Source organism: Xyrauchen texanus, chromosome 43 (genome assembly GCF_025860055.1).
Source record: "Xyrauchen texanus isolate HMW12.3.18 chromosome 43, RBS_HiC_50CHRs, whole genome shotgun sequence".
In the NCBI taxonomy this organism is placed as follows: domain Eukaryota; kingdom Metazoa; phylum Chordata; class Actinopteri; order Cypriniformes; family Catostomidae; genus Xyrauchen; species Xyrauchen texanus.
Genome location: NC_068318.1, coordinates 14831470 through 14854901, shown reverse-complemented (window position 1 = coordinate 14854901; position 23432 = coordinate 14831470). Strand labels below are relative to the sequence as shown.

Sequence of the window (23432 nt, the reverse complement as noted above, 5' to 3'; positions counted from 1 at the left end):
GAGTTTGGAATTGTAAAGTATGTAGCGTTAATTGCTTCTCTATATGTTTTAAATGGCCTTGTTAATGGGCTTTTTATATGAATTGAAATTGCTCTATTAATGGCTCTAATTCCTGCTCAAATAGTTCTATTTGCCAGTCTGTGTGTGTGTGTGTGTGTGTGTGTGTGTGTGTGTGTGTGTGTGTGTGTGTGTGTGTGTGTGTGTGTGTGTGTGTGTGTGTGTGTGTGTGTGTGTGCCTGACACTATCGATCCTTTCCTGCAGTGAGCTCACACAGAATAAGGAATAAAGGCTATTCTGTAGGATCTGTGATTTCCAGTGTTTATGAGCTCTGCGTCTCTGTATTTTAGTGTCAGTGTTTGCCCTCATTGGCCTTGTGAAAAACAATATGGTCATCTAAGTAGTAATTTCAGAAGAGAATCGTATTTCTTTTTCCTCCACTGCCAAGAGACACTCTTAGAAGTGATTCCTTCCTCACTGTTTTCCCTCAATTTGAACAAAACGTTTTCCTCATTAGCCGCCCCTCTGGAAATTACATATTGAAATGCCCGTCTGCTGAAGTGTGATATTACAGATTAAGTGGTCAATTAGCCTAGTTTTGGGGCCTAAAGTTATTATTAGATTGTTGTGACTGAAGGCCCTTCTTCTCCTCTCCATTCTAGCTCCCACATCGCAGAGTGACGTTCTCCACAGCAAATCCCGTGCAAGATCAGCAGGACTCTTCCCAGCAGAGTTACTACGACAGTGGCTTGGAGGAGTCTGAGACCCCGAGCAGCAAGAGCTCTTCAGGGCCACGTATCGGCCCCCTTGCCCTGCCTGAGGACCACTATGAGCGAACCACCCCTGATGGCAGCATTGGCGAGATGGAACACCCAGAAACCGGTAGGAGCTTTAGTCAGCTTTTACATCTCAGTTGGCAGGAAGAGCTTTGTTGGATCCATTGGAAAGAGTTTTTTTTTTTTTTCTTTCGTTTTTGTCAACATTGCTTTGTTTTGGCCAAAGCTAGATCTATTCATTCAGGGTCAAAAGCAAACTCAGCAGGGTTTGAGTCTCACCCATCAGCAAGCCTTCAATCACAACAGCAAATCATTCTTAATGACCCTCTCACACAAGTGTGCTAATTAAAAGCTCCAACTAATGGAGCATTTGGTCTTCAAATAAATCTGCACTTTGACGTCTGCCCAGACAACACTGTGCTGATCGTAAACAGCTTCTTTGCTCTGGCCAAACTGCTCTCAGTGCAGCTGCCAGGGTGATAAAACAATAAGGCGGAAAACAAAACCACCCCCAAAAAGAAAAAAAAAATGCATAGACTAAGCAGGGTAGTCTAGCTTCAATTTCATTCAGCCTTACTAAATTCCAGGAGAGATGTACTAGACGTTCTTCCTGTAATTAATTTATATTGTCATTACAGCTGCCATTTTAAACCTTCTCCTTACAAATTCGGTTTAGTCTAATTTAATCTCCATTACCACGGTAGCGCTTCCTTAATACCACTTCTGCTTTTCACACCTATCTTCTTCAGCTTTTGTCTCCATTAGTGCTGTTGTGCTTAATTACCATGCTGATATCCCTCTGGACGTCTCGGTGAGCTCATGTTAACATTTTATCTGTGAAATATACCAAAGTCTTCTCACGTCAGTGTTTCAACATGCTCCGTGAAACACAACGTCCTGTTGATTCCACACAGGGAACCTGCACTGCACGTGGGCTGTGTCTGCCAGCCCCAGAGACATGCTTCGGATTCTAGAGGAACCGTTTAGGAAGCGAAATGTCAGCCCTGCATGTGACTGGCTCTGTGTTCGGCATTGGAAATCCCTTCCGTTTGTACATTTGCATGTGGGTCTCATGTATGCATGATTTTGCTATTGTCTTTGTACTACAAAACCAGAAACACAAGAACAGAATGCCCTTTAAAGGAATAGTTTTCCCAAAAATGCAAATTCAGTCATTATTTACTCATTTTATTTCAAGCCCGTATGACTTTCTTTATAATGCAGAATACAAAAAGAGATGTTTTTATGAATATCTCGATCTGTCTATTCAATACAATGGCAGTGGATAGGGACTCACTTTAAAGCATAAGAAAGCACACAAAGTATGACAGTAATACAAGCGACTTTTGTGTCATAGTCCAAGTCTCCTGAAGATATACGATTTAACAAAATTTAAGTTCAGATCATGAGTTCACAGTGGCTTGTGTGTTCACAAGAGAATTTATATTATGTAGCACTTAAAACCCATGTTCTCGTGTGAACACATACTACTGTGAATGAGTTTCTCTCACAATGCTTCATATTGATCACTAAAACATAATTTATGCCTTTAGTAGACAAGGAATATGGAACACATATTACTTTTATGATATTTTTGGGTCCTTTTTAAACCTTGAAACAGCACTTCCACTTCCATTGTATTGAAAAGACGAGCCGAAATGTTACTTACAATTTCTCTTTCATGTTCTGCATAAGAAAGAAAGTCATATGGGTTTGAAACAGCATGAGGGTGAGTAAAGTATGGTATATCCTTTTTTGGGTTAACTATTAAGACTAGCTTGGCACAGACTGGCTTTTTTGTTGCCGGTGAGATGGCTGTGGTCACAGGGGCGCATTACACGAACGAGAAGACCAAGGATTGTTGGCATCTTTGATTTGATCCAGTTTGATCTGAAAGTGAGTGAGGCTGACAGCTCAGCAGGCACCGCTGGGTGGGCACATACTCTGATCAGGCAGGGAGGGGAACTGTTAACCAGAGGTAGACCTAATTAAAATATGATTCTCACCTCAGGGAGATTACAGAGAAGTCCCTCATTGAGAAATGGAGGGGAAAATGAATTTAAAAAGGCAGTTGTCCCCCATCTACCCACCACTCCCCCAAAGCTGTCTACTGCACAGCACTGGTTCCTGCCCCCTATTTATTTTTTGTTGTAGGATTTGAGTGACAGGGTGACAAGCAGGGCTGGTGGTGGATTTTGTTTCGCCACCGTTGGGATGATTGACAGGTAAGAATGGGGGTAAGAAAGGAGGGGCGTAGTGAAGTGCTCGGTGTGTCACTCCATTAAAGCTGGATGAAAAGCAATATGTGAACTTCACACACATCGTTCCTGTGCATCTGTGGCCCACAGCAGAAATTATACCATGGATCCCCAAAGTGGTTTGGCCTTTGGTTATGAAAAGTCTCCTTTTTCTGCTGTTGACGTTGGCCCTGTCGTGCTGGAAATGACAGTGGTTTATGATTTGCTTTGCCCTTTGTTACCTCCCCTCCAGATTCTCAATTTGCAATGAAAGTATTGGAACAGGCTGCATTGTTCTCTCACCTCTTTTAGATAAACAGTGAATACCTGCAGCCCGTGACTTATTGATTGACCAACAACTCGAAACCAATCAGTTCCCCAACCCTAGACTATCTGTTGAGTATTGTCCATCTCTCAGACTAAGCAAATGGCAGATGCAATATCTCATATGCCCTTCACGGAATATTTGACACAGCAACCATTTTTAGCCTCTATCAAAACAGAGTGCCACATACATGATGCCTCTAATCCATCCATAAGTCCACAAACCCATGTACCAAGAGCTCCGCTAATGTTTCAGCCTGTCACTACACCTCTCGTTTGTCAGTCATTTGATGATTGATTGGTTTCATCATTACACAGCATTATGTCACACTCAGGGGAGACTGCCGTTGGGATATTATTGATTTATATTTTACACAAAAAAAGGTCACAAAAGGTCATGGGTGGTAAACATATGATAAAATACATGTTAATCATAGCAAATGAGACATACGAACCTTGCTGAAATTAAAGTTGTATTTGACACAACATTTTCGAAACAATTCACCAAGAAAATTCGAAACAGAATGTGCATTGTCCAGCGACACGTTTGTGAGGTTGGAACTGACACAAGGGGGTGCTAACACTTTTGTTAATTAGCCGCACCAGCACAATATTACAGATAAATTCAAAAGGTTGTGGTCCGCCTGATATATTGGCATACAATTAGACGACATCATCACAGCAAAGGTTCCATATATATATATGTATGTGTCGCAGTCTGTCTCCCTCATGTTTTTCAGGACTCTTAATTTGAAGTTTTCCCCCTGACCACATTTCCCAGAATTCACAGCCCTCATCACTTTCATCTGTTCACTATCATCCTCACCTGTCTTCCATTCCATCATCTGCCCTTGCATGTATAAATATCCTTCTGTTTTTTTCATGGACTGTCAGTCGGTGAAATGTGACGTTGTGTTATGTTAGCATGTTTAGCTTTATTGTTTGTTCTACTCCAGCATTTGTTCCAATCTAGCGATTGTATTAAAGGATTTCAATTATTTACTCCTGCATAGGGATGTCACGATGTGAATTTTTGATGGTACGATTATTGTCTGATAAAAAATCATGATTTCACGATTTTTACGATTATCTAAAAATTTACATATTATGCAAAATAAATAAATAAAACCCTCCACAAACATATCACAATTTAAGTTTTACTGCAGCATTCGTTAGGACATGCAGTTAACACATATATTCCTACTTCTAAGATGAAAACAAGTAGGTAAAGTACATATGTAAGTAGGTGCAATTAAAACGTACTGTACCTTTTCAACAAAAAAGTATTTATAGCCTTTCAATAAATACAAATTAAATTAAATATAAATGAAAAATAAATAACCAAAAAAACTATGACTTAAACCATATGTTTTTTTTAAATAAAATGGTGCAAGGCTAAGAGAACCTTCTTTCTATATTCAGTATTTTAATAATCAGCCGGATTATCACAGCGCTCACTGAAATCGTAGCTTCCAAATTCTTACGGTTTAATAAACGTGACCATTTTAATCGCTGTTAAGTCGCAGTTTAAATCGCGGTTAAGTAGGGGTTTTAAAGGGAAAAAAGTTAAGAACCACTAAGGGTGTGTAGTTCGGTTCTCTTGATTTTCTTGGTCCGGACCAAAAAAGAAAATTAAACATTTAGTCCTGGTTCGTTTATCATTTACATTGGCATTTTTAACACAGAACCTAAAGATACAAAACAGAAGGCAAAAGGATAAGGTCACAACCTGATTGGACAGCTTTTATTACATATATTTTGCAACGAAATTTGCCAAACATCCAAAACAATGCTGGCTGCTGGGCTAAATGTGCTCGTTGGACCCACTTTCCCTTAAAATATCACTGAACATTTTGAACACTTCCAGTATACTGGAAATATGCTCATCGGACCAAATGTTAATTGGAACCTTATCTCCTCATTGCTCTATGTTTGCCCTCTGCTCATTTTGTTTTGCGTACACTTACTGCTCTTTCCATGTTATCAAATCATGTGATTTTTAGTGTCGCATCTTGTGACATCACGTCCTGTTATTCTTCTCATGCACTCTGCCGACAACAACACTGTCTCTACCTCATTCACATCCACTCATGACATGACATATGAACCTCGTAAAGTTTTTAAGCCACCTGAAGTTGTTATAACACCCTATAACAGCGCATAATTTCCCAGACCCTTAGGTACTCACCGTCACCAGGAACGTTAGTCTAGCTGATAACAAAATATAAGCGGAAGTGTGGAGCACCCAAGAGGAAGTCTCTCACCGTAATGGTGCCGCCCATGGAAAAGTCAGGATATAGTTGGATTGGTCGCGCGTCCTCTTGTCATACAAATTCACAGTTCAGAGTTCACTAAGCTTGAACTTTGGTACACAGCATAATATCAAAAAATTTCACATGGTATTGTGTTTCCACTCTGCTGCATTCAGATGCATTTGAATGGGTGTGAATGGAGCACGAAGTGACCTCCCCTACACAGATCACTTACATTATGTAAATAATTTATACTTTTGACATTTCTCATCTTACAGTTTACAGGAGTGTTATATCTTTCCATCAGTAAGAATCAAATCTGAGCTCATGCTGTTGTCAGACTGTTCTTACTGTTAACAAGTCAACAGAACCCAGACACGAGCACCAGTCAGTTGCAGAGGTTTACACTGGGTGCTGGGAGACAAAGCCTTTGAAGTGTGTTGCCATGGTACCCGTGTGATTTCCCCTTTGATCCTAGATCAGATTGAAGTGTATGATGTAATTTGGTGGTATATGGTCAGGGAAAAAAGGGGCAGTGGTCATAAATTCAATGATTTAGTGTAAGAAAACTGTTTTCTGTTTTGTGCTGTCCATCCACCCCCATCTCACCCCTTTGAGTTACTCCCTATCTCAGTCTGTCTACCTGTCTCTCTCAGCCGTTGTATCTCTCTCTCTCTCTCTCTCTCTCTCTCTCTCTCTCTCTCTCTCTCTCCCTATTGCTCTGTGCTCCTCTTGTTGTCTCTCATTTTTGTCTATCTTCCTATCTCTCTACATCTCTGTCTCCCTCTATTCTCTTTCAGAGTCTCTCTCTTTTCTCTCTCTCTCTCTCTCTCTCTCTCTCTCTCTCTAACTCAAGGCTTTTCTCCTTAGAGAAAAAGCTCAGACAGGTTTCCTGAGATCTGTGATACACAATTTGATTTTCATGTAACATGATCTGTTACTATTGATTTCTACAGTTCTCATTTTGGTGTTAGCATGAGCTCTCGGTTTTTGTTTCTACTGTATTTGCCTGATCTCCCTGTGTGTTTGTGCACCGTGAGGTTTTTTGTGCCCTTGTTCAGCTTCTAGAAAAGCATTTATTTTGTTAAATAAACATTTGCCCAAGCAGCCATAGATATTTTTGTAACGATGAGTAATTTTCATTACTATATCACCATATGTGCAGATAATAAATGATTCTGTGCTGTATAATCTTTAGATTAATGTTAATTGACGATCATTTAAGTTTCCTTAGTTAATAAACAGATAAAAGTAATCCCTTCCCTCAGACTGAAAGATTGTCTGTCACTCTTTTTATTTGTATTGAACACAATCTTTCAATACGTCTTTCCTCTTCATGGAAATTATAAAAATTGATGAGTGTCATTAGTTTAAGTGCTAGCTAATGTGTATTAGTATCATATTATCATTATGATGAGAAATGAACATTAAGTCAACAGTGTACGATTGGCAGTAGTTTTACCTACAGCTCTCATCTGTGGTTGTGTTTTCAGTGGTTAGTGTGGCCCCATATGCTTGAGTGACAGTATATGCATTTCAAATTAGCTTGTCTGTATATAGAAATACTATTAAGATCACGGCGACACAATTTAAGCATACTTTAACAGCCTGTGCTGACATTCCACACTAGATACAGTTCTATTTTATAAGAATGCCAATCCAAAAGCAACCCATAATAGAGATTTTCATATTAATGCATGTGCACTGTAAATCCCAACTCGCTCACGCTAATTACATCTGTTGAGGAATTTGTTGCACATAATACTTTTAGGTATTTAGTCCAGCACAGTAACATGAAAGTTTTGAGTACACTGGATACATATTTAGGTGCTGTTTCTACTAAGATTTCAAATGGTAAATGGTCTGCACTTATATAGCACCTTTTTAACCTTAGCCGTATTCAAAACACTTTACACTGCATCTCATTCACCCATTCACACACACATTCCCACACCAATGACAGCAGATCTGCCATGCAAGGCACTAGCCTGCCATTGGGAGCAACTTGGGGTTCAGTGTCTTGCCCAAGGACACTTTGGCATGTTGAGCCAGAGCCACCCCACAACCTGAGCCAGAGCCACCCCACAACCTGAGCCACAGCCACCCCACAACCTGAGCCACAGCCACCCCACAACCTGAGCCAGAGCCACCCCACAACCTGAGCCACAGCCACCCCACAACCTGAGCCAGAGCCACCCCACAATATAACGTATAAGTGAAGTGAACGAAATATAAATATTATTGCATTATCACTATATAAAAACAATACAAAAAATTGTGTTCAGCATACTGTTAAATATGCTAAGTGCACAATGTATTTGTTGTTAATTGAACTTGAGCACATTAGGCAATATGTGCTTTATAAATCTTAGTACAGTTAATTCAAAAATGAAAACTTGTTGACTTAACATTAAAAGAATATGTCAGACAAACATGATATGTGTTTTTGAGTCAAGTGAACATAACATTTGTATGTTGTTTTGACCATTTGTGTAGACGCTACACATAAATGTTGTGTCATGGATGAGTTGGCATTTACTGTATGGGTGCACCCAGTTCTGAGAGGTTTGATTATGATTTTTCAAGACAGGCAGCGCTAGCATTGAGAACATGTCTGCCACAACAGGTTCAGGGTTTTAATCTTCTGTCTTAATTGGACTCGTTTCATTGGACGAGCCATGTGTACAGAACTCGTTTCTGTAGGCAGCCTGAGTGACAGCCTGCAAACAATTAAATTTGCTTCCTGCACTCTAGAGAGGAGGAAAAAGAGGAGGGATTGACACTGATGAATCATTCCTTCCTGATAAGTGGTTTTTTGACTCTGATTAGGGCTGCTAATTTAGATTTATGAAGGAACTATCATGTTCTTTTTATGTATTGAACATTGCAGTTTTCTAACGACAATCCAGTCTTGCGTGTGTCTAGAATGATTTGACTCTTAGAAACGCTGTTAAAGGTTCATTAAACATGATTGTCGCAGTTGTTGGACTCATGTTAGATTGCATTTGTTCTCTTTAAGAGAAGCACTCAGTAGCCGAGTAGACAGTCCCATTGGGAGAGGTGAGTGCACAGGTTTTCTTCCCATGAGCCATGTTATTCTGTAACCTACGGTCACTAGTGCGGGTCACCATCTGAGGCTCGCTGGGACTTTTACACAGGTCAGTGGTGACGTTTGACCACATCTCAGAGCCTGTGACATGTAAGCCTTCTGCCTGCATGCAGTGATCAGCAGAGGTGGGGGTATGAGGGGAGCTTCTTGAATACCCCATGTGTTTGCATGTGGCCAGGCTTCTCTGAAGAGAGCCTCCTTCTGAAGACCCAGTATGAGCCACAGCACATGTGGCCAGAAAGGAAAAAGAGACATAGATAAAATGGAATAAAATGGCATTTCCATAATTATGGGGAACTTTAGCAATGCTGTGTGATTTTTCTCTTTCTCGCCCCTGATGTTCCAGTGCCTTATGATATCCTAATGATGCTGCAAGTCTTTTGAACTCTGCTGAACAGTGTCTCTCTTATATTCAAGCTCTCTGTTTTAATGAAATAATTTTTCATTGTTTCCTGAGCTCATTCAGTCGCACATCACACACAGATCTCTGGACCATTGTGGAAGTTGGTCTTGCTTTTGAGTGGTTTTAGTTTGTGTGTGATCGCTAGCGATTTTGTTGGCCATACAAAAGATGGCATGTCTTTGTTTGTTCTGTATGGGACAATGCGAATGCGTTCAAAGAGAGGAAGTGAGAGGGGACAGACTGAAGAACAGAGTGTTAGTCTGAGGGGGCTTGTTTGTCTTGTGGGTGCCAGCTTGGGCTGTTGCCCGGGTGCAAGCGTGGCATGTCGATGCGGGGCATGGCTCTGCTCAGACAGATGGCGTTGGACCTTGTCAGAGTCCCTGCCTGTTAGTAGAATTGATTTTGGAGGCCCGAGCCAGCCTCTCTGCTGTCTGCTCAACCTTCCCTTCAAAAGAGAGCCGCAAGTGATGCTCTGAATTTTTCGGACAGGATTTCTTTCCCCTGGTGGTTGTTTCAGATGTAGGAGGGAATGAAACAATGTGTGCTGGTTCTGTTTACCCTCCAGAGGTGAGTTGTCATTGTTGCTGTGGCCTTAATGCCAGTAGGTTCCAGCACAGCCATTGTGCTCAATGTGCTGTCATTTATTTTCTACTGCCTTTATTGTTCTTCAGTGCAGTGATTACGCTTACAGTGCTGTGGCAGAAAAAAATACACCCAGAGTACCTTCTCAAATGTAACAGTGTTGCAATTTTTCATGAAAGATCAAGAGAATCTTGCCGCAGTATAATGGAATGCTCCGGGTTCAATACATGTTCTATCATCAGCATCTGTATCGTAATGTCGATTACCACAGGAAAATACTTTCAACTATTCCGTCAGTTTAAAAAACAAAGGAAATAGGGCTGAAATGGTTAGTCGGCATTATCGACAACGGCAACATTAAAAAATTGTCGCTGAAAATTTTAATTGCCGAATAGTCATCTGATTTCATGTAACAGAACATGAGATCTTTTGAAATGCTAATAATAATGCAGAAGAGCAGCATTTCAGCTTGCACTTGATTGAGGAGAGGAAGAAAGAACAACTCACAGTCCAGACGCACTCCAAACTTTGCAAACAGATTAAGATGATGTAGATCACGGAGAATTATAATACAAAAAATGCAAAATAAGTAAATACAGAAGCAGTGTCATCGTGAAATAAACCAGAGCTGGTGTTCCGCTGGAGCAAAACTTGCATGTCAGAGCGACTAAAAGGAAACACTGCGCCATTATATTCTGTATTTAATGCAGGCTTTATTAAAGTTTAAATAATAAGGAAGCAGTCTGTATAAATAAGCACAAACTCCGAAACTGGCATTTGTCTGTGTGGTCAGATCCGCATATATGAGTCGCATGAAAAGAGAGAAAGTTTCAAACTTCTCCCGGCTGATACACTGTCTCACGCGGAGATGCTCATCACTGGCGCACACTTGCTGCACCTAGATTTTGTTTATAGTGATTGCTCGTGACATAGTGAATTATAATATAAGTGTCACAGTGTGTATCTTATGGTGAAAAAACAGGAGATGTGCAGCTCTATAAAGAAGAAAGAGTATTTTTGTGAAAGATGGATTGAAATCAAGTGAACAAAAATGTGAGAGGGTTAGGCCATTATACAATGCAAAATCAATATAAATGTCTAAAGCTCCTTATGTACATTTGCTTTAGCAGCTATACTACAGAAGAAAAAATTGAGAATATCTGAGAATTTTGAATATAATATTTAATTTAATTTCATATTTTAATATTTTAAAATATGGAAAAATCCTTAAAACAAGATACATTTACCTGAGAAGCAACATATAAGATATTTAAACTTGCTTTTAGAACATTTATGTTGAATATGAGTATATTTTGTTTTTACTGCACTGGCAGAAGTATGAACAAGTGAAAAAATACACTTATCAAAATGCACTTTTATTTAAGATACATTCTCTTAAAGCAAGTCTAAATATCTTAAATGTTGCTTCTCGAGGAAATTTATCTTGTTTTAATATTTTTAGATAATGTTATATGGAAAACAAGACAAAAACATTTGATAACAATAGGATTTTCAGCAGTGACATTTTTAATTAATTAAACAATATAAATCCAAGTAGTTTTTCCCCTTTGATTCAGTGAATGTCATTTAGAGGTATTTTGAAAAGATAATTTTGTCCTCTTTATTGTTAGTAAGCATGTTTAATAAACCTTTTATGTCTGGGCACTCGCTGAATAGTCAGTTAAGAGCTAATGATTAACCGTTGCAATAATTGTCTGATTAGTTGAATAATCGTTCTAATAATTGTTAGATTAGTCGACTATAAAAATAATCGTTAGTTGCAGCCCTAAAGCAAAAATTGCATTTACTCTAATGCACCATTGGTAAATGTGGCCATGCACTTTGCAAGTTTAAAAGCAGAAATGTATCACTTTGTTAAAGCACTTACATGAATTCTTTGACATTTCTGTTATTTGAGCTATAAATTTCATTTTTGCAATGGGACTTGTGTTCTAGATGGATAAACTAGTTATTTGTATCAGTGTATGAACTAGATAAAACATATCATTTCTGTGCACTAAAATGTTTTAAATTATAAATAAATACACAATACTAGGAGAAACAGTGCTTTTTTTTTTTTGGAACACTTACAGCCAAATTATATTAAATTATTGTTTAGTTTTACTTAAATATCTCTGTATTAAATAAAATAAATTACCAAACGAAAAACGCATTACATAGAAAAAAAAATTAAAATTACCAAACAAAAAAAGCATTAAATAAAAATAAAAAAATACATTACAAAAAGAAAAAAAGCATTAAATAAAAAATATATATTACCAAACGAAAAAAATATATATTTTTAGACCTATATATGCCTTTTCTTTACACAAACTTAAATTAGCTTTACCCTGTTCTGTAAACAGTCGGCTGAATGATGTTCTCAGAATGTTCAGCACTTTTTTCAAGACTATAAACTACCAGAACTATTTGTCCAATGCTGAGTTCACTTTTAGAAAACAAGTTTTTCAATATTTAAAAATGTTTAAATACTTTAAGTCTAACCATCTTTACCTCGGATCACATTTACTGCTTCTTCAGGATTATAACTTGGTTAGTTTCGTAAGCATTTTTATCATACTAGTCTCTCATGTTAACATGTAAAGTGCAAGTCTTGTGGCTAGTCTTAAGAAACACTGTCAATTTTAACCTTTGTTGCATTTCCCCATTTAATTATTTTAAGTTTGTCACTCTAATCACCATTTTTGCATTTTAAAAAAACATATTTCCCCTTGAAATCAAAAGTATGCCACAAATGCAGTTAATTGTGCTTAACTTGTATGGAACCCACAACGTACCTTTAAAGCATCCCAGAACGACATGGTTTAGCCAAGTAGAAAATTATCCTGGTTCTACACCTAACCATAACCTACCCCCAAAATCAAAAGGAAATGATAGATTAAGAATGTTGTTCAACTCAATAGCCTCAGCCCAAATCCTAAATCTAACTCTTAAATCTGATTGGTTGATAGAAATATTGTTTCAGCACCAACAAAGATGTTGATCCAGGACCGTGTCCTACTTGGGTTATTCATAATAAGCGAGCATATCATCCGATCTGTGTTTGTTATTCAGGTGTATCAACGCTCTCCTTCTCTTCAAGCTCCCCCGAATTCAACATTGCCCTCCCTCCACACATCGCACCGATGTTAACTCAGAATTGTCTGTAATGACTGTGAGGTGATCTGGCCCAAGTGGAGCAGATAAAATCTGTCATTAAGACAAAGTGGATCACTCAAAGTACAACGCTGGGTTCAGGGCTTGATGGGGTCTTGGCAATGTGAGCTGATCATAGATAAAAATTTGATGATTATCGCCTTCACAGAACGTCGACACCAGCCTTCGGTTTTCGCCTCAATGAAACTGATTATACCCTCATCATGTCACATTACAATAAAGCACAAATAAGCCCTTTCAAACCTCTTGATTGCTCCTCGCACATTTTCCAGCAAATAACGCTCAATTTTCCCTCGAGTTACATCATGCGGACTGACAGGCCTGGCTGGATGTTTTATAGGGAATTACTATAATGTTAGAAAGCAACTTAAAGAGTACCCCCTTGCTGTTGCAAGATTTCTCATCACAAATAATTGATCTATGATCCAAATTTCATCTCGTTCTGCTGATGTGGTCCAGCCTGAATTCAGTCAATCCATCCTGAAACTTAATTAATATATTATTCTGTTACTATTTATTTAATGGTTTGAGATGTTAGTTTATTAATAAACACCAGTATTGATGCAATTTTGCTGCGTGAATCCTTTTAGTTTTTCAGCGGGTTTCATTATATTCAATATTCTTTTTTGTGTGGGGCTGATTTGAGTGAGTTTTCTGGGAAAATATAGATGTGTGTGTGTGTGCCTGCATGTATGCAAATCAGAAGCAAAATCCTTTATACTGACATGTGGATTGCTTACACAATAAACACTTTTGATGATCTGACAGATGGAGAATATTACAATACACAAAGCCCAACATGCCACAATAAATAAAACAAAAGGTTTAGGAAGTTGACATTATGGAATGAAGATAGAAGAGAGGGAATTGTTAGATGATATAGAGATACAGAAAATAACTTGAAAGCTCAGGAAAACACTCCATGGTGCCTGTAGGTGTGTGCTTGTAAATGTGCAGTTGTGTGCACATTTAGCAAACACTATTACTATTGCTCAAAATTAGGCTTAGGGATTTGAACAAACATCTGCACTGCTTTTATTACAAACATAAATTATCTAAAATCACGCGGCTTCTTGAGGCAAGGTGTGGTATAGCTTTTCTTAGCAAGTGGATTGCAATTTTTGCCTAATAGTCAATAAAATTGGTAAACAATTGAATAGATTTACAATTAAGGAGAGAGCCAATCTCCTGCCTTAGGATGCATTTGAATGGGAGTTAATGGAACGGGAAGTGTAGTTTGACCGCCCCTGAAGACACCCCTGAAACTGAAATGTAAAAGTGAGGCAACTGTTTAGTAAATTTGCCCCAGAATATCATAAAACCTGGAAGTAGGCTCTTTAAAAAAAAACACATAGAATATGCTGCATAGCACACAGAACACCTTAGAAACCATGTGATTAGGTAAAACTGGACAGAGGATTAGCTCAAAACAACGAAAGGTGAACAAAGTATTCATTAGCTCATCTTTGCAAAAATTCAGCTTTCATGACTCTGTGCACAGTCTCAGTTGGGGTCCTGTGTAGAGCCGACACACTGTAGGCCAATTAGATTATCAAGGAGGGGTTATTCACCTCCAAAAAACATGCACCCGCATATCCGCTCAAATATCTTGTCCAGAAAAGATCTCTTAGACTAGGGAACGCAAAGGACATTTTTGAGAGACTTCTGGCTTGTGGCCAAATCCTTTTCCACCCCAGTTGGGCTGCTCATACAGGCAAAGAAAGGCCCTTTGGGCTCACACCTCCGTCTCACGCACACACACTCATACAAGCAGGCTGCCGGCATGAGCTAGTGAAGCGCTCTCTAACTACTGAACTGGCCTGCCATGATGGATGGCACTACAGGGAGCAGAACTGTGTGGCTCTGACATGTACTTCCTTATTGGAGTCCACTGTGGCTGCTCTTCATTTTCAGCCAGCCAAAGGCAGTGCTGTCCATGCAGTCAAACATGTGCTCAATCCACTGTCAGAACACACACGTTCCATTACACGGTATTGATGCAGTTGTACAAACCAATGGCCATTCACTCCATGCTTTAATGCTTTGTGATTATACAGTCATGCACCAGCAAGCCAAACTTTAATTGTTACCATATAATCCAACAGCAAACTGATAGTGCCAAAGTGTGTTGTGCCGAGGCCAGATACGACCATACGACCGCCAGCAATCACCATAATAAAACCCAGGACATGCCACAGCCAAGCAGCACCACTTGGATGCCAGGAGGAAAATGATCCCTAGCACAAAATTTGCAGCCCATCAGGAGGTCCTGGCAAAAGCAGGTGGCTAATCAGTTTATCAGAGTTGCCACACCATCTCCCAAATTTGATAGGCAGTTTTTTATGGAAAATAATATTTAAAGATTACTTTTTGGATTGTTTGATATCTTACAAATCCTTACCTTTCCTATAATATTTATATTTATTAAGTTATTTAATTTTTAAACACTTTGTTTGTCAGTTTAACATTGTGGCCTCTTGCTGAGGACAGGTTAAGTTGAATGTGCTTCCAATTATAAGCATGCATAAAAAAAAAAAAAAGATCTAATGAAATTATTTAAAAATATACTGTATATAATGAATGCCATGAGTATACACATTTCCTTTAGATTTAACTTTATTTGTATTTTATTATTATATGTATATATAAAAAAAAAATATTTACATAAAGAGGACTTTTTTATTTATATGTTTTGTCCATTATCTCAAGAATCAGTGAGCCATGTCTACTTATTTGCAGTATATCACATGTTGTACTGAAAGCAAAAAGAATCAAATGAAACACGAAATGTAGGCTGTCGTCCACTCAACCACACCCTCGCTGAAGCAAACCAGGCTCGTTTACTCGAATGATTCAACGAAGCTGAAGCGCTGCCTCAGGGCCAGCCCAAGCCTTTATGGGGCCCTAAGCAGAAATGTATTTGGGGGCCCCTCGGTGCCGCCAATACGATTGACTATTGTCGATGCTTTATTATTCGCACACTATAAATCTAACACACCCAATATACATTTTATTAGTTGTAGCTGTGTTGCTTACATCATACCAATGTCTGCCTGGCATGTTTTGACCCTTTTTTTATGTTAACAGTAGCAAACCCACAAGAGTGGTCAGGTGTTAATTTGCACTTTAATATTCAAAGTCTTACTGTACTAAGTGGCATACTTAATGTGGTGTACTGAAAATGCTAAATAAACCAGCAGATAATGCATTTACTGTAAATCATTTAACCACTTTAATTGCTTTTGGTTAAAAAAACAATTGCAATGTGCAAAAGTGCAGAACAATCAGGCTACAAATAAAATAACTTAAGATAAACTGTATTACATTAATAATTATAAAGATAAATATTAATACCAGGATATTCTACAGTAAACTGAGCAAATACAAAGGCTGCTGTGCTATTAACTTACCTGCCACATCTGCTGAGGTTTAAACAGACATGGAAGGAACAGTAGGATCAGTGGATGCAGGTGCTGGTAAGTGCTCCTCGCCTGCAGAGGATAGACCTGATGAAAGATGAAAATAAGATGGGCCCACTTTTATTCAATACTGGATTTAACAAAGGGTTATTGGAAGATCCCTTTAACATCCCTGATGCCATTTTGGATGACATCATTATATACTGTAATGATTGGCAGTGGCATATGCAGCATCTGAGGGCGGTTCTGAAGTCACTGTGACAGGCAGGATTCCACAGGCAGGTGCGTCCCAAATTGGCCTGCCTGAGAGCCAAGACCAAAAAGGGGGATGGCTGGCTATTATAGAAGGTTTGTGCCTAATTATTCGGACGTCACCAACCCGCAGACCGATCTCCAAAAGGCACCCCAGACCCCATCCAGTGATCGGAGCCATGCCAGCAGGCTTTTATGCAGGTGAAAGCTGCGCTTTTTTGTGGGCCGTTGTTACATGCTCCGCATTTTTCTCTCCCTTTTGTTGTCGGAGAGCGGATTTAAGCCGTGTTGTCCCAAGTGGTCGAGGGGGAGTAGCGCCCGGTGCTGTACATCAGACGGAAGCTTTCGGCGAGAGAGGCAAGGTACAGCACCATTGAGAAGGATTGTCTGGCCATCAAGTGGGCGGTCCTCACCCTTTGGTACTATCTCATGGAATGGCCGTCAGCACATGCTGCTGGATTTTATTTTCTTCAAAAAACTAAAGCATTTTTGGGCATACAAAAAATTGTAAGACATCATTAGAAACTATAATGGTTCTACTTTTATTTGTGTACACTCACAATAACAACAAAACCTTGTGCTTTTGTAAAATATATATATATATATATATATATATATATATATATATATATATATATATATATATATATATTAAAATGCAATTTATTCCTGTGATGTAAAGGTGAATTTTCTGCATCATTACTCCAGTCTTCAGTGTCACACATCATTCAGAAATCATTCTAATATGCTGATTTGCTGCTCAAGAAACATTTATTATTATTATCAATGTTGAAAACAGTTGTGAAGTTGTAATATTGGATATAACTTTACACATATAAGGTTAGTAATTGTATTACAGTAGGCTACAATCATATTAACATGTAATTAACATATTTAATTGGGTCATTCAGTCACATTCGCTTAAAAGCTTGATGTAGTGCAACAAAGCAGGTGTCTCGAGATGTTTTGGTTGCGTTCCTTTCATTTTGACATGGACAAATTTTTATTTTTTATTTTTTACTTAATCTAGTTGGAATAAAATTCATTGACTTAATTCACATGTGGTATCTGAAAAAATAAAAAATACAAATTGGACAATTTTCTGTAAAACATTATTTATTTTTTTTCACTTTTTTACACTTGTGTTCCTGGTCATAAATGAACGGCCATTGGAAATGAATGCTGAGCACCTTTTGTGCATCGTCTTTCCATGTACACTCTTTAGGGACTATTTCAAGATCTACTTTTCATATTATGTTGTGTTTTGGATCGTTTGAATCAGGGTTTTACCAACTCTGAAAGTAATTTTTGTGATAACAAATTTGCCAATTATGAGATCGAAACAGTTCTTATTTGTCAGCAAATTAAAAGCATTATTTAATAACTGATAGAATAAGCTATATGCGTTTTAAAGTCCAGATTCTAGGAAACAACCTATTTTTTGTTCATATCAAGCAAGTGGTTAATAAGCTCAGCTCAATCGACAATATTTGTGGCATAATATTGATAATCACAAACATTTATTTTGACTCATCCATCGTTTTCTTTAATAAAGCAAAAACTGTGTTACAGTGAGGCACTTACTATGGAAGCGAATGGGGGCAATTTTTTAAAGTTAATATACTCATTGTTTTAAAAGTAAAGCCACAAGACAAACGATGTGTGTGTAAACATGATTTTATTGTGATAAAATCACATACTAACCTCTTCTGTGTAAAGTTATAGCCAATTTTACAACTTGGTTGTCATGACACTGTAATGTCAACAATCCCTAAAACCCTAAAATGACTGTTATAATGACAATTTAAACAACTTTACAGCTCAAATAATACATGAGTTTTAACAGAATAATTAATTTAAGTGCTTTTATAAAATTATAAGCTTTACATTTGTTCCCTTAAAATCCTAGTCTCAGCGCATGTTTACAACAACAATTGAAAAACAGCACAGATTGATGAAAAAACATGTTCAGTGTAAACAGTCCGTTAGTTTGGTACCTGTACATTTAAAATAGTGTGTATTTATTTAATTTTTTTTATGGACTGGCCTCAGTCACTTCCATAGTAATTGCCTTACTGTAACCAAAATTTGCAAGTAAACAAGAGAGACAAAATTGATTTTATGGTAATCAACATTATGACACAAATGCTGTAAATTTATCTGAACTTTGAAGTATGTTAAATACAATTTATTGTATTGTATTGTAATGTACCTAAAAGATCTTCTAACAGTACAGTAGTTATTAACGTTTGACCCTCACTGACCAAAACAATATTCACAGGCCCCCTCCTTCTCTAAAAACAATTGTCTAAGTGAGAGGTCTTTTTACATTGAAATATTGATTTCTTAGCTGTATAATCAATTTAGTTTAAAAAAAAACATATTTAAAATAATTTCAAGTCATTTTAGACCCCCTTGGAAGTTTGCTGTACCTTGTGAGTCGTAGCCCCCTAGTTGCAAACCACTGTTCTAGAAGAAGCAGGCCATTTATTCTACATTCCCAAACATAAAGGCTTGTCAGAAAATGCAGGACACTCAAGGAGAATAAGAGCGCCTTTGAACCGAAGAGAAGTAGGAATGTTCAGAGCAGAAATCCACACACAACTACAAAAATAGAGTAGTTCTGTGGTCAATAATGAATTAAATCTTCTTTGAAATCTTTTTTGCACTTTCTGGAGTGAAAAATTTGGAGGCAGAGATTAACTTTACAAAAGGCCCATGCTGTGGTGGTGAAGGATGGTTAAAGATGATCAGTTTGTTGAAATGCTACTTGTCAGCTCTTATTGCCTTCAGAAGCCTATCTTTTCTTCAAATTTGAGTGGTTTTGTAATTCCCCTGCAACTGAGAAATAACCTACCTTCTTGAACAGATCCAAAAATGTCCATGTAAACCCATCCATCCATCCATCCATCCATCCATCGTCAACCGCTTATCCTGTGTACAGGGTCGCGGGGGGCTGGAGCCTATCCCAGCTAACATTGGGCGAAAGGCGGGGGACACCCTGGACAGGTCGCCAGTCCATCGCAGCCATGTAAACCCAACACAGGATAATAGTGGTCTTCAATGCTTCAGTACATAAAAGATTACTTCTTACATGTGTATCTTCCTCAGGATGTCTTTGTCATAACGTGAACATTTTCTAAATGAATTGTGTCTTATTTTGTTATTTTCTAGCTGATATCTCTCATTTTCTTTGTCTTTTCTGGTTGCTCTGGAGAGGAACATGATGTACTCAGCAGTGCCAGCTTGTTAGAGGAGCTTCTGTGTCTGATAATAACCCCAGCATGTCAGGCAAAAACAAGCTGTGTCATTTTCCCTCCACAAGACTGCTGCCACAAATTATTACTGAAATGCAGACATCATTGTTTTTTTTTTCATGGTTAACCACAGGCCACCTGATTTTTGATAATAGATTCTTATAACTACATGAGTATTTTGCACATTTGATTAAAACCGTGGACAATTGCAGAGTCAGACAGATTATTTTCGTTCAGCTTTTCAGTGAACTGACTGTAATTTCCAGCTGATTAGAGCACAGTGGCACTCTCAGAAGCAGCAGGTAGAGAGAAGGATGTGGAGGGGGGAACGAAAGAGGGAAAGAGGGTGATTGGAGAGAAAGGGAGGGGTTGAGAGAATAAAAGGAGGAATGTAAGGTAGAGGGAGAGTCATGGAAAAAACATTAGAAAAAAGGATCAGAGAGACAGGGAGAGGGCAAGAGGCTGAGGGTACGTTGGAAAGTGTACACGCTGGATCAAACGGGAGGTGTTCTGTGAAATCTTAGGAAGAGCAACATGCCCATTTCCCCTCCCACTACCCCTGGGCTTGAGATCAGACATAGAGGAAACCTGCACTGTTTCCCTGATGCAAGAACACTGCAAACCCGGCACCTTACATCTGTCTTAAGAAATGAATGACAGGCAAGTTCTGTATGCTAAAGTGGTCACGGCAAAGCGCCGTCAGCATGCCGTTTACCTTTTTTGTGCTCTTTCATCTTTCCTTTTTGTTGTGTGCTGTGATTAAGGCTGTAAATTTGGATGGATTGAAGCTTCCGTTGCATAGAAAAAGTGAAAGCACTGTCCAAATCAAAGAAACAGTTCCCCGTCTGTCGCTCGATCGACGTTGTGTCGAATGAAGCGACATTAGGGGTCTTTCTTGAAGGCCTCGTTTACCTATGAACTTGAAAAAAGGCCAATGAGAAATTTGCAGACAAAATTTGCATGTCCCTTCCCTGGACATAAGGGAATAAAAGTAGGGAATCGTGCATCTGTTTAGTCAGATTTTTTCTTAGGAGCCTAACGGTTGTGTGTTCAACAAGCGGGTGTTCCACTACTGTTACACTCACCTCTAAAAGCATTGCTGTTGGATCCTACTGTGCATTACCAGTGGATTTCTCCCTTATTTGCACGCCAGTGCAGTCCACGTTCCTGAGCGTTTCAACAGCATTTCCTTAAAGAGCAAATAGACCTGTAAAGAGTATATTTCCTCGTGTGTCTGGGCTGCGATCACACGCAGGCAGCGTTTTATGAATGGTTCATGTTCTCAGTGCGAGAACGTAACCATGGCAACATTGTGGGCGAGGCTTTCTTACCTCCGAGAGAAAGCCACTTCTGCCACCATGCCTCCTTCCTACGGTATTGGGGCCGGCGCGCTTGGCAATGAAGGCATTTTGGGGTGTACAGCGGGCTCGGTTTCGCCGGTTAAATCCCCACGAACCACCTGCCCCCCAGCACGCTCATTTGCTTCCATCCGGGTCGCCCCACGGCCAGTCTGATGTCTCCCTCGGACCCCACGAGCTGGATTATGATTTTGCCGCTGCATCAGAGAGCATCACAGTGGCGTCTGATTCTGACGACTCGACTGGTCTGCCACCTTCGGGTCTTCTCGTCCAGACTGAGCCTGATGCACAGATGTCCGCTATGCTTGCCCGGGCCGCCATGAGCGTGGGGCTGGACTGGAACCCTCCACCATTCCTCAGGTCAGGGCACCGCTCACAGCACCAAACCCTCCCCAGTTCCTTTCTTCCCGGAGGTGCATGACGAGTTGACGAAGCTGTAGAGGGCACTTTTTACTGACCGAATCCGCTTCCTCACTCTTCCGCTCTCACTACCCTCGATGGCGGAGTGCCCCCTCAAGCTGACCCGCCCTGCACACCATGGCGCTCCTGCAAGTCCACCAGGCCAAGGCAGTTAGAGATCTGCACTTGGGTAGTCCTGATTCTGATGTGCTGTAGGAACTGAGCTTGATGACCGACCACGCCCCCCACGATGATCACAGCTCACTCGGACAGGCGATGCCCACACTCGTGGTCCAGGAACAACATCTGCGGCAAGATGTGGGGTCAAGATGCGGGGCCCCTGTCTCCCAGTTCGGCTTATTCTGCAACACCGGTGAAAATTTTTCCAGCAGTCTTCGGCAGTGAGGAAGCAGACAGAGGCCATCTCCCACATCATGCCTCACAACTGTTCCAGCAGGAGCCGTGCTCTGTCTGCTAGCCAACATCACCCTCCTGCGGCTTCTAAACAAGAGGCAGCTCCGCTTCAACATGAACCCAGCTCTCAGCCCCAGTGTAGAGCTCCCCGCAGGAAGCTGACACCACCGTCTCACGAACCACTGCCGGGACGGGGGTTGGGGCATCCTCTGGCATCTGCGCCAGACCTCTGGAACCTCCATGTCTGGCCCTTGGATGGGCTGCGGAAGATCCAAGTGGCCTACCACCTGCTGTCGTAGACAGGATCAACCAAGCTAGAGCTCCCTCTATCAGGCAGCTTTACATCCGAAGTGGCGCTTGTTTGCAAATTGGTATTCTTCTATGCAGAGATGCACAGTCGGGTCAGTGCTCACATGTCTGCTGGAGAGGCTGGAGGGGAGGCTGCCCCCACCCCCACCTTGAAGGTCTATGTTGTGGCCATGTCGGCTTACCACAATGCCTTGGATTGTAAAACACAACCTGATCATCAGGTTCCTTAGAGGCACCCGGAGGCTGAACCCTCTCAGGCCATGCCTGTTCACCTCACGGGATCTCTCCGTTGTCCTTTTGTGCCTTCAGAGACCCCCCCCCTTCAAGCCGCTAGAGTCAGTCGAGCTTAGAGCCCTCTCCTTAAAGATGGCCCTCCTGATTGCGCTTGCTTCCATCAAGAGGGTTGCGGACCTGCGATCGTTCTCTGTCAGAGACACTTGCCTGGAGTCGTAGGAACCTACGTGCCCAAGGTTCCTATGACTCCCTCAGAGGGAGTGAACCAGCAAGCAAAGCTACCCCAGTAGGAGGCAGACCCAACCTTATCGTTACTGTGTCCAGTGCGTGATTTATGTACCTATGTGGACTGCCGCAGAGCTTTAGATGTTCTAAGCAGCTCTTTGTTTGCTGTGGCAGACAGCGGAACAGAGGCTGCAAACTGGGTCTTCAATGCCATAGCTGGCCTATCAGACCCAGGCTGTGTCCGCCCCCTTGCGGGTTCGAGCACACTACGAGCAGTGTTGTGTTCTCGTGGGCACTGGCCAACAGCACCTCCAACCTCCCCTGCAGAAAGGAAAGCACTGAGCCGACTGCGCATCTCTGGGGGTCTTCGCGCCGGGAAGAACACGACTTAGCGAGCAGACGCCACTTCAAGGCATGCAGGCGCCTCACAGAGGGGGCCCTAGCCTGAGTGATCGAGTCTACAATGGCAGGTGATAGGCCACTGAGGTCTTCCGTGTCCCATCCAGGGGTCAGACATGGAGATTCCAGAGGTCTGGTTGTGGGTGACAGATGGTACCCCGTCCCTGAGAAAGAAGGTCCTTCCTCAGAGGAATTTGGCGGGGTGGGATGATGCAAGGAGCACCAAGTCTGGGTGGGCCAGTAGGGTGCTACTAGCATAACCTCCTCATCCTCCCTGACCTTCCACAGGGTCTGTGCAAGCATGCTCA

General features: G+C 40.4%; 1 protein-coding gene across 1 annotated transcript in view; it reads left to right on the top strand.

Annotated features, from left to right (window-relative positions):
* The window catches only part of LOC127635464 (protocadherin-1-like), a 115511-nt gene that overhangs the window by 72095 nt on the left and 19984 nt on the right, over positions 1-23432 (top strand). The window contains exon 4 of the mRNA XM_052115540.1: positions 661-880. Within this exon, the coding sequence (XP_051971500.1) occupies positions 661-880 (220 nt within the window). The remainder of the gene's footprint in view (positions 1-660; positions 881-23432) is intronic.